Source organism: Bubalus bubalis, chromosome 19, assembly GCF_019923935.1.
Source record: "Bubalus bubalis isolate 160015118507 breed Murrah chromosome 19, NDDB_SH_1, whole genome shotgun sequence".
Lineage (NCBI taxonomy): Eukaryota > Metazoa > Chordata > Mammalia > Artiodactyla > Bovidae > Bubalus > Bubalus bubalis.
Window position 1 is genome coordinate 28,149,864 of NC_059175.1, and position 12,500 is coordinate 28,162,363.

At 39.5% G+C, this 12,500-nt stretch overlaps 1 protein-coding gene across 3 annotated transcripts in view; it reads right to left on the reverse strand.

Annotated features, from left to right (window-relative positions):
- The window catches only part of PARP8 (poly(ADP-ribose) polymerase family member 8), a 196,176-nt gene that overhangs the window by 6,375 nt on the left and 177,301 nt on the right, over window positions 1–12,500 (reverse strand). For all 3 annotated transcript variants that reach the window (XM_025270536.2, XM_025270537.2, XM_025270535.2), the window contains exons 25-26: window positions 12,215–12,284; window positions 9,006–9,090 (exon numbers count right to left, since the gene is read on the reverse strand). In XM_025270536.2, the coding sequence (XP_025126321.1) occupies window positions 9,006–9,090; window positions 12,215–12,284 (155 nt within the window). The remainder of the gene's footprint in view (window positions 1–9,005; window positions 9,091–12,214; window positions 12,285–12,500) is intronic.

Consider the following 12,500-nt stretch of genomic DNA (forward strand, 5'->3'; position numbering starts at 1 on the left):
GTTTTTGTATAAACTCTGGCTACTCACTGGATCAAGAGTAGGTTGAGCCATCCATAATTCTGAGCAAGGCTGGGGAAGCAACCTGGCTTGCAGGCTCAGCCCAAAGAAGATAATGGTGCTTTACCAAACCAACTGAGCTAGCTCCTCTAGGATACAGATTATGGAAAACTTTTTAAAGAGATTGACAAAAAGAGTATAAAGCAGACACAAAGAAAACCATATTGCTTTGAGAAAAGTGGGAAGAATGGCAGGTCCTAGAATTGTTTTGTTCTTGATGACTTTCCAATTTCAGGTACCAGTCCACTGTGTAACTCCAGCCTAAATTTCCTCATAGGAGATTATGTCTATGATACTTTGGGTATAGTCAACACACCTACTGTGTCCCCTGTGCTTTGGACACAATGTTGAGTAAAATATTCTCATCTTAATAGATATCCCAGCAGCAGCCTACATCTCTCTTCTTTTTAATTTAAAGTGGATGTTGATTAAAATTTGTCTGTAATACATCATAATTTCCATTTTCTCCTTAACACATTGCAATTATTCTTCAGGTCCTACTGCTAAGTCACTTCAGTCGTGTCCGACTCTATGCGACCCCATAGACGGCAGCTCACCAGGCTCCCCTGTCCCCGGGATTCTCCAGGCAAGAACACTGGAGTGGGTTGCCATTTCCTTCTCCAATGCATGAAAGTGAAAAGTGAAAGTGAAGTCGCTCAGTCATGTCCGACTCTTCGCGACCCCATGGACTGCAGCCTACCAGGCTCCTCCATCCATGGGATTTTCCAGGCAAAAGTACTAGAGTGGGGTGCCATTGCCTTCTCCCTCAGGTCCTACTACTATCCCGAAAAATACTGACAACGGTTGCCCATGGCAACTAGAAGACTATATCCACTATGTCCGCAGCATGGGATACAGTTGATGGCTCTTTTTCGTGAAGCTGTATCATCTCTTCCCTCCTTAGTTGGCCCTTTGATAATTAATTCTCAGTCTCCTTCATTGCATTTTCTTCCCTAACCTCCCATTTCAATGCTGGTTTTATTCACAATTCACTCCTCCGTGCTCTTTCTTTTCATGATATGCAAAGAAAGAACATAGTCTTTAGTCTCTCCCACTGTTATTACTATCAGCCACTTGCTGATTCCTAAAACTGTATCTCCAATCTTTACATCTTGCCCTAATTATACAGTTCCTACAGAAATCACAGAGGTGGTGTATTTAAAACTGAATTTAATTTCCTAATTCAAAACTGACTGCTCTTTTCTATTCTGTCAATCTTTAAACTTGAAGTACTACCATCTATCAGGAATAACAGGAAAACCAGTTATTCTTGGTTATTCCATGTGCCCAAATCTAATAAATCATCTGGCTATCTCACTTCCAGTTTCCTACTTATTCTCACTTGCAACTTCTCTCAATCTGATGCCATCAACTTCATTTAGGCTTTCACTGGTAAACAAATCTAGTGGTAAAGAATTCGATTGCCAGTGCAGGAGATGCAAGAGACTTGGGTTTGACCCCTGGGTTGGGAAGATCCCCTGGGGTAGGAAATGGCAACCCACTCCAGTATTCTGGGCCTGGTAAATTCCATGGACAGAGGAGCCCAGTGGGCTACAGTCCATGAGGTCACAGAGTAGGACACAACTGAGTGCGCGCACACACACACACACACACACACACACACTATTCATCTAATGAGTGATTTTCAAATTGCACGTTGTATATAGTTAGCAGGCTCTGAAATTAATTTAGATTGTGCAGGCTAGCATTTTTCAATGAAATTAGAATAGAGAAGGGCAGTAAGTACCAACCAAGATTGTTCTTTCCCTGGTCCCAATGTCAAATACACTTCTTTTTGTAGTGAGAAACGCTGATCTAGACTATTCTACTAAACATGGTAACTAGTCTTTCTAGCTCTACACTTATCCACACCATCCCTCCTACAAGACTATTCTCTGCCCTGCTAGAGTGATGCAAATGGCCTTTGCTTTACTTGTAAAACAAGATCCAACGTCACTGCCATTCACACTAGAGTCCTTTGTAATCCAAACATAAACTTCCTCTCCAGTCATGCCCCATCACTCTCCCCTCACTCTATCTTCCATTCAGATGGAAGGGTTCTCTGTACCCAAATACACATTCACTGACACTCGAAAAGCCTTTGACTTACGGAGAGGAGGTGAGGCTCACATTCTTTAAATAAACTATAATAATTTAGAGAAAGAACATAAAGGAGAAAAGAACAGAGAGTAAGAATGAGAAATTGAGCTGAAAGTATCAGGAAAAATGCTTATTTTTCCATTGTCTGTGAAGCCCACAGGAAATACAACAGTTGAGGGCTGAAGGATAAAATTGATCAAAGGCATTTGGGTGTCTGAAACTATGAAGCATATATAATAATAAAGGAAAACCCAACTACCATTTGAGTTAGTCAACCAGCAGGGCTTAGATACATGAATTACTAGTGGCATTATAGCATTTACTATAATATAGCATATAGACTATTTTGCAGTTATTATTATTACTAAGTTGTTAACGTAAAACTGTTGTTTTACGTTAAACATGTTGCAGTTTACCTACGTCTAGAAAGCAACAAAATTTTAAAAAGAAATAGAGCAAGAATGATATCAACAGGGAAGTGATACATTTGAGTGGGGGCTTCTGAAGAAGGAAATATGAAATTATCTGCAAAAAGACAAAAATTACTTATGTTATTAGTGATATAAAAAGTGTGAAAGTGTTGGTTGCTCAAGTGTGGGCAACTCTTGGTGACGCCATGGACTATACCCAGCCAGGCTCCTCTGTGTGTGGGATTCTCCACGCAAGGATACCGGGATGGGTTGCCATTTCCTTCTCCAGGTGATCTTCCTGATCCAGAGATCAAATCTGGGTCTCTCACTGCACTGACAGGATCCTTTACCACTGGCACCACTTGGGAAGCTCATAGCAGCTTTGGGACAGTTTTAAGATTGGTACACATACATGTGTTTTCTGATTTTCTAAATCTGGAATCCAGAAATGGTAGTACTGCTTTTCATTAGCTGCAGGGAGGAGAAACTCACTGTGAACTGAATGACATTCAGCACATCTCCCAAGTTCCTGTAAGAAATCTGATGCTGTAAGTGCATTGTCTACTTCACAGCCCATGTAGAAATCTCTTGATTAAGTTAGAACATTCAGTCTTTTGTCACTGCTTTCATTCAATATGTATTAAGTCTTTCTGCACAAGACATGAGATTCCCAAACACAGACAGAATTTGCATTTTACTAGGGGAGATAATAGAGTTATGCAGTTAACTGGAGGACAAGGCAGTCTGGGTGAACAAAGAAAGGGCAAGCAGAAGTCACAGTAAAGACAGATATCCTGTCTGACTGGGACGCCGGGAAAGGTCCCATGGAAAAGACCACATAGTTACGCCTGGAAGGGTTGATTAAAGGCTGAACTGGTAAGGCCAAGCACTGGACTGAGCAAAGGCCCGGTGAATGGGAACAACAATTCCAAGTTTTTTCAAGGAATGGCTTGGAAAATAATTTTATTCAATGAGTGGTTTATATGGATAATTGAAGTCAAGTCAGATGGGCACCATGTTGCAGAATGCCAATTTTTTTGTTTTGTTTTGTTAATAACTATTAGCCTTCATGAACAAGGAATAATCAAACTCTCCTTTTGGAAAAATAATGTGGTATAAATTGTATGATCTTATTAACCATTGTTAACTCTAAGGCGGGAATATGATGGGTGACTGTCTCTCTTTCAAGTTGCTTTTGATTTCAGTGTCTGTACATTGAACAGGTACCACTAGTGTATAATGTTTTTTATAATCTGGCAGTATAAAAAAATAGGTTAGGAGCAATGAAGAAAGCAGAAGCAAGGAAAATAACTAGCAATCTTCTGGTGTACTGCAGGGAGATTACAATACACATGGAAACAAATGTGTTTACAGAAGAAAATCGTGAAAAGATGTACTTGGGAACTGATGACTAGCAAGCAAGGAAAAAGAAACTGAAAGCTACAGCTCAGGTTCCAAGTCTCCTTGATGTATGACGTGAGCAGAGGTGGAGGAAGTTGTGAAAGCAGATAGGGGATTTAGCAATAACAGGCTCCACTTTGTACATAATGATCTGAAAATTAGTCGACTTTGGAGGGGAGGGAAATATCTAGCAAGCAGTTATAAAATTGGCATTTCATTCATTCCTACGTATCTGCCAAGCAGTATGCTAGTGAGCTATGTAGTCCCCAATCTCAAGAGGCATACAGAGCAGTAGTGGAGGAGACAATACATAAAAAGAACAATCCAATCATAGAAACACATCCAAGGTGTTATATAGTAACAAAAAGGAGCAGCACAAAGGCATCAAGAGAAGTTTCTGGGAGGAGGGAAGATATACACTAAGATTTAAATGAGCAGGGGGAATTAGACAGGCAATATTGAAGAGATAGGCAACAGGGAAAAGAATGAAAGAAAGGATCCAAGCTTAATGAAGAAAGGAAAGAAGAACAGCATGGAGTGCAGAAATCCCAGCATACAGGTCAGGTTGCACAGCGTAACATTCCAGGTATGAGACAGCGGCCAGTGGAAAATGATGGGCCATGCAGCTGGCCATCTCTTCCTCCTTCAACACAGTGGTGTTGAAAAAAAGAACAAAGCATCAAGGAGTCAGTTGGTTCCCTTTGTAAAGGAGACTGGACTTCATCTTATAAGCAGTAAGCAGCTATCAAAGACTTTTAAGTAGGGGAGTGATGTGGCAGTTTCAATCTTGGAAAGAGATCTGGGTTAGAGACAGAGAAATTGGATTTATTACAGACTGGGGATGAAGCAAAGCTCTCAGATCGTATCAGTTTGATGTCACACAGCTTATGTCACTGAGCCATGACTGAATGTCCTGTTGTCTAACTTCATAAATAAGCTGTCTCCTTGCTATGCTCCCATTCAAACACTGTATTTTTTTTGCAAAATCATGGTGCAATGTATCTCTTATTTCTCAAAATAGCCATTCTACAGTTCTTATTTCATAAACTTCTCTTATAGCTACCTTTTTAAGATATATTTCAAACTCTGACCTAAAATAAAAACCATACATATTCCAAGACATTTTCCTTTTTGTGCCCCCTCACCTTTTTGTTCATTAGAAATTTACTGAAAAGCAGCTGTGTATCATATATTATGCAAGCTGATTCAGGGCATGCAGGGCAGTAAAAAAAAAAAAAAAACAAAAAAAAAACCAACAACAATAGGAGTTCTGCCCTTTAAGAGTTAACATATAGCCTCATGAAAGAGTCAGACACAACGAATAAACTGGATTTAAATGGAAGTTCTGCACTGAGCTGTAGGAATACCAGGAAGAGAGGTTAATTTTTATTAGGAGCTTCATGGAAGAGGTGGTATTTGAGCTAGACCTTAAAAAGTAGATTTAGATAGGAATTTCTGAAATTTAGCACAGATATCTGCTTCACTCCAGAACCTGAAAATACCCCACATCTCTCTTCTGCAGATGGTCTGTTTTATTTTGTCCTTTCTGCTCTTAAATTTCTGAACATCTTGAAATGTTTTGAAAATATATACCTTATATCGATATGACAAAGAAAATACAGTAACAGTTCATTTGCAAACCTTCCTGCTCTAAATCAAAGAACCCTGGAAGCATTAAACATTTAGGTGGAAATATCAGATAGAAAGATACAAAAACCTGGCAGTTCTTAAAGTGTCCTTGGTCCCGAGTAGCTGAGGGAGAAGATACACTCCCTCCTCTGCAAGTTTTCACGATGGCAGTGACGGGGGTAGGGTAGCACGGGGTGCCCATGGCTCTAGATGCACCCAATCGATTGCCTTCTCTTGGATTTTATTATTCATTCCCATTTACGGAAAATATCAATATTTTCTGTAAATATAAAATATATTTGATATTTGATCAAATATCAAATATATTCCAAAATACCAAAATACCAAGTTTTCCTCTCCAGCTTTAAAATCCCCATTTAGTGTGAAATAAACATTTTTGTTGTATATGACCAGAGCACAAAGTGGTTTTTACATCCCCTGTTTAAGCCCAAATCTGGCCCTTTAAAAACAGCTGCCTGCTTTCTATATATTGACATTAATGTCTTTGTGCACATGAGTCTCAAGATCAGTAACAAAATCAAGCTTTAGCTTGATCAGTTCCTAGACACTCAAAACTGGCTGGAACCTGTTCTTAAAATCTGAATGACTACATTTTGCCTGAAGCATATATATTTGGTTAAGTTTATTCATTTTTGGAATTTTCCAACAAAATTTTTTTCAAACTTCTTATTCTTCTGTTTTCCCTATCTGATATTGTCCTTTAAATTCTACTTTAAATTTTTTCTGATGCCCTAATCCCTAAAATTTCCCCTGTTTTCCCCTCATTCTCTGGTATTGTTTACTTCTTGGGAAGAATGTGATTAGAATATCACACAGCTGTTTTATTCTCTCCTTCATTCTGGAAATCAGATTAGCATGGAATTTATTATAATTCACTACTTTATATCCTAGTCATCAGGAACAGTTCCTAACTAGAAATCACACAATGTGTAAAATAAATAAATAAAATAAGAACAGAAATTTAGTTTCTGTCTGATTACAGAATATTTGTGAAAACTCATTTTTTCTCCTCAATTTATTTTTTTCCTAGATGCTACCGCTCACTGGGGAGTCACAACACTAGTAGAAGTCTGTGATTATATCTTTTATAAAGAAAGAAACTGATGGTTGTAATTAGAATGTACATTCATTAGTGAATTGATTTTCCTTTTGATGTGTTTTGAATCTTATCAATTTTCCTTAATTAGTCTCTTCTCTCCTGAGGGATGAAGGATGAAATCTCATTTGTGTTTATAACGAAATCAAAATCATTACCTTAATAGAATTTTCCCCTTTGTATTATTTGGAAAATATCTGAGGATACTGAAAGTATTTTCTTCTCTTGTCTTCAGATGGTCTTTCCTCATTTTTTTCTTATGAAATACAGAAATCCTTCTCTCCAGTCAATATCCACATATGTGCCCTACTGATTTAGTTTAGATATAATTTGTGTAAAACTGCAAAGAAATAATACTACTTCTGAGCACTTCCATATCTAAAGTTGTTTATTTAGCTCAACAGATTTGAATTTTAGCATTAACACTAAATGGGGCTTCCCAGGTGGCGCTAGTGGTAAAGAACCTGTCTGACAATACAGGAGACAGAGTTCAATCTCTGGGTAGAGAAGATCTCCTGGAGAAGGGAATGGCAACCCACTCCAGTATTCTTGCCTGGAGAATCAAGGACAGAGGAGCCTGGCGGGCTACAGTCAATGGGATCGCAGAGTTGGACATGAATGAAGCAACTTAGCACACATAACACTAAAAGGAATAGATTAACTAATTAGGGACAGGCTAAGAAAAGGACTCTGGAGTTACTATTCCATCAAAGTTTCCAGCTCACACTCACTGAACAACTTTGTGATTGGAGGTGTCTTATAGAAATTCAATCTTCTAACAATGAATAAGAAACAATATGAGCAAGAAAGATGAAAGGAAAAAAAATATTCATTGACTGCCTTTCACGAGAGACCTGTGCTGTGCTATAACTTCATCTGAATTATAACCTTAAAAATCAGATGCTTTCCTGGGAGTCTCCAGGGCCATGGAACACCATTCTCTACCTTGCCTTTTAGCCCAGGAGGCTGACTGTATGGACTTAATCAATAATTTCCCTTGCCCTCTAGTTTCCCGTAGAGTTTGGCCAATGGGGTGTCCCAGCAGGGCGCTGGCAGGAGGGCAACATCAAGGTTTTGCTTGGTTCCACCTCACAAGGGCCCCCTGGACTGCCTACGTCTCTGAATTGACAGCCATGACTCCTTTCATGGAGCCACGATGAACTAGAAATGACTCTCCTGACAGGTTTTCATAACTGCTTTCTCTTCTTGTCTTTAGGGACTGGAGGATATATAACAACTCTGGTGCTACAAGATCCAGGTTATTGTCCTAGACCTATGATTTCCCAATAACCACACTTTTGTAAGTAATCTAATGTGTATATCTATCTAGATACATATAAGAGCTGTATGTATGTATATGTACACTTATATACACATGTATACATACATATGGGGCCTTCCCTGGTGGCTTAATGCTAAAGAACCCGCCTGCCAATGCAGGAGATGTGGGTTTGATCCCTGGGTAGGGAAGATCCCCTGGAGTAGGAAATGGCAACCCACTCCAGTATTCTTGTCTGGAAAATTCCATGGACAGAAGAGCCTGGCGGACGACAGTCCATGGGGTCCCAAAAGAGTCAGACGTGACTTAGCGACTAAACAACAACACAGTACATACATACACAGTGGTTAAAGAGACCGTGTTTTTCTAAATCTTCTAAGCTAATGGCTTTTAACATCCATGTTTTTCACAGCTTATTAAAATAAAACAAAAACATTAATTTGATGAGAAAATGCTGTGCTGTGCTGTGCTTAGTTGCTCAGTTGTATCTGGCTCTCTGCAACACCATCTACTTTAAGCCTTCCTGGCTCCTCTGTATATGGGGATTCTCCAGGCAAGAATACTGGGGTGGGTTGCCACGCCCACCTCCAGGGGATCTTTTCAATCCAGAGATCGAACCCAGGTCTCCTGCATTGCAGGCGGATTCCTTACTGTCTGAGCCACTAGGGAAGCCCTGATGAGAAAGTGAAAGAAAGTGACGTCACTCAGTCATGTTCAACTCTTTGCTACCCCATGAACTGTAGCCTACCACGCTCCTCGGTCCATGGGATTTTCCAGGCAAGAGTACTAGAGTGGGTTGCCATGTCCTTCTCCAGAGGATCTTCCTGACCCAGGGATTGAACCTGGGTCTTCTGCATTGTAGGCAGACGTTTTACTGTCTGAGCTACCCGGGAAGTACATGAGAAAATATTTGTTATATTTTGGCAGCTTAAGTGACCAAACAATAATATAGTCACTATTACCTCATTTATGGAGAAGACAGTAACGTAGGATTTTAAGCCTTTACACTTACACAAAAAAGAATCTTGTGCAGACATGATCAGTATTTGGGACGACCCATATCTCTCCATGTTTGTGCAGGTCAGGTGAGGTGATCACTGTAAAGAGAAGAAAAAAATTAAAGAACAATTTTATTCTAAATACTATATCCCTTTTCTTACACATGGACATCACCAGATGGTCAACACTGAAATCAGATTGATTATATACTTTGCAGCCAAAGATGGAGAAGCTCTATACAGTCAGCAAAAACAAGACCAGGAGCTGACTGTGGCTCAGACCATGAACTCCTTATTGCCAAATTCAGACTTAAATTGAAGAAAGTAGGGAAAACCACTAGACCATTCAGGTATGACCTAAATCAAATCCCTTATGATTATACAGTGGAAGTAAGAAATAGATTTAAGGGCCTAGATCTGATAGATAGAGTGCCTGATGAACTATGGACCGAGGTTCGTGACATTGTACAGCAGACAGGGATCAAGACCATCCCCATGGAAAAGAAATGCAAAAAAGAAAAATGGCTGTCTGGGGAGGCCTTACACACAGCTGTGAAAAGAAGAGAAGCGAAAAGCAAAGGAGAAAAGGAAAGATATAAGCATCTGAATGCCGAGTTTCAAAGAATAGCAAGAAGAGATAAGAAAGCCTTCTTCAGTGATCAATGCAAAGAAATAGAGGAAAACAACAGAATGGGAAAGACTAGGGATCTCTTCAAAAAAATCAGAGATACCAAAGGAACATTTCATGCAAAGATGGGCTCGATAAAGGACAGAAATGGTATGGACCTAACAGAAGCAGAAGATATTAAGAAGAGATGGCAAGAATACACAGAACTGTACAAAAAAGATCTTCAAGACCCAGATAATCACGATGGTGTGATCACTGACCTAGAGCCAGACATCCTGGAATGTGAAGTCAAGTGGGCCTTAGAAAGCATCACTACAAACAAAGCTAGTGGAGGTGATGGAATTCCAGTTGAGCTATTCCAAATCCTGAAAGATGATGCTGTGAAAGTGCTGCACTCAATATGCCAGCAAATTTGGAAAACTCAGCAGTGGCCACAGGACTGGAAAAGGTCAGTTTTCATTCCAATCCCAAGAAAGGCAATGCCAAAGAATGCTCAAACTACCACACAATTGCACTCATCTCACATGCTAGTAAAGTAATGCTTAAAATTCTCCAAGCCAGGCTTCAGCAATATGTGAACCATGAACTGCCTGATGTTCAAGCTGGTTTTAGAAAAGGCAGAGGAACCAGAGATCAAACTGCCAACATCTGCTGGATCATGGAAAAAGCAAGAGAGTTCCAGAAAAACATCTATTTCTGCTTTATTGACTATGCCAAAGCCTTTGACTGTGGGGATCACAATCAACTGTGGAAAATTCTGAAAGAGATGGGAATACCAGACCACCTCATCTGCCGCTTGAGAAATTTGTATGCAGGTCAGGAAGCAACAGTTAAAACTGGACATGGAACAACAGACTGGTTCCAAATAGGAAAAGGAGTTTGTCAAGGCTGTATATTGTCACCCTGTTTATTTAACCTATATGCAGAGTACATCATGAGAAACGCTGGACTGGAAGAAACACAAGCTGGAATCAAGATTGCAGGGAGAAATATCAATAACCTCAGATATGCAGATGACACCACCCTTATGGCAGAAAGTGAAGAGGAACTCAAAAGCCTCTTGATGAAAGTGAAAGTGGAGAGTGAAAAAGTTGGCTTAAAGCTCAACATTCAGAAAATGAAGATCATGGCATCCGGTCCCATCACTTCATGGGAAATAGATGGGGAAACAGTGGAAACAGTGTCAGACTTTATTTTTCTGGGCTCCAAAATCACTACAGATGGTGACTGCAGCCATGAAATTAAAAGATCCTTACTCCTTGGAAGGAAAGTTATGACCAACCTAGATAGCATATTCAAAAGCAGAGACATTAGTTTGCCAACAAAGGTCCGTCTAGTCAAGGCTATGGTTTTTCCTGTGGTCATGTATGGATGTGAGAGTTGGACTGTGAAGAAGGCTGAGTGCTGAAGAATTGATGCTTTTGAACTGTGGTGTTGGAGAAGACTCTTGAGAGTCCCTTGGACTGCAAGGAGATCCAACCAGTCCATTCTGAAGGAGATCAGCCCTGGGATTTCTTTGGAAGGAATGATGCTAAAGCTGAAACTCCAGTACTTTGGCCACCTCATGCGAAGAGTTGACTCACTGGAGAAGACTCTGATGCTGGGAGGGATTGGGGGCAGGAGGAGAAGGGGACGGCAGAGGATGAGAAGGCTGGATGGCATCACTGACTCGATGGACGTGAGTCTGGGTGAACTCCGGGAGTTGGTGATGGACAGGGAGGCCTGGCGTGCTGCGATTCATGGGGTCGCAAAGAGTCAGACGCGACTGAGTGACTGATCTGATCTGATATCCCTTTTCTTAGAAATCCAAAAGCAAAAATGCATGTACAAATTAACATATGAAAAATGTTTCATCTTATTAAACTATCAAAAAATGTAAATAAAAACAGTGAAATGCCAAGTAGCAATTTTATGTTTGGAACACACTTAGCGTAACAATAGGAAGGAAATCACTTTGTATTTATGATAGCAAACAGGTCCTGACTTGGGAACTAGGTAGAAGGTAAGCTAGCATCCTCTACAACTATCAAATGTTGAAAAACCTAAAAGACAGTTAACAGTGGTTACCAAAACTCCCAACAGAAGAAGAAAAAATGAACTTTTAGCCAAAGTCAGATTTTAAAGCAAGAACAAAGGAAAGTATATGATATTGATAATCACCCATCAATTTTCTATCCCAAGTTCAGAAAAGAAGAATAATTTCAGTGTAGACAAGAAAGACTTCCTGGGTTATCTACTCAGTGCTCAGTTCATCTTTCAGATTTTTCATGGTATTATACATTCAGACACCAACATAAAGAGGAAGGGGTACAGATGAACAATAGAGATGAACAATACTTGATCAGAAAGAGATAATTACTCTTCTGAGATAGCTGCCAAGAATAAAATATAGCACTGTTTGAAACCTTGCCAGTTGTGCTCTTTGTTTTAACCTTTATGATCTCTGTTGTATTTTCCATCTATGCTCTTTGAGATGGTCCTAAGGAACAAAGCTTTCACTAGTCTATTATGAGCATTTTGTAAACACACTTAAATTCTTAAATACTGGTAAGATTGAGAATAAATGCTATGAGGACTATAAAACTTTCAACTTACCTTCACATAAGGCTATGCATTTTAAGTTACGGCTTTGCAGGAACTGGGATTGCTGTCCTTTCTTCTGTGACTGAATTCCAAAAGAATTTAAAAATTAGAGTAAAAATGGAACAGTCACTCAAGTGAAAAGAATCATCATTAAAAAGTAATCGTCACTAACATAGCACCAGAGTTTTAAAAAATGGCCTTTCTCAACTAGCAGTAATATCCTTGAGTTATCTCTTAATGTCAATCTATATTTGTTACATCACTTAATTTCTGTACATAATCATAATTAAATCACTTT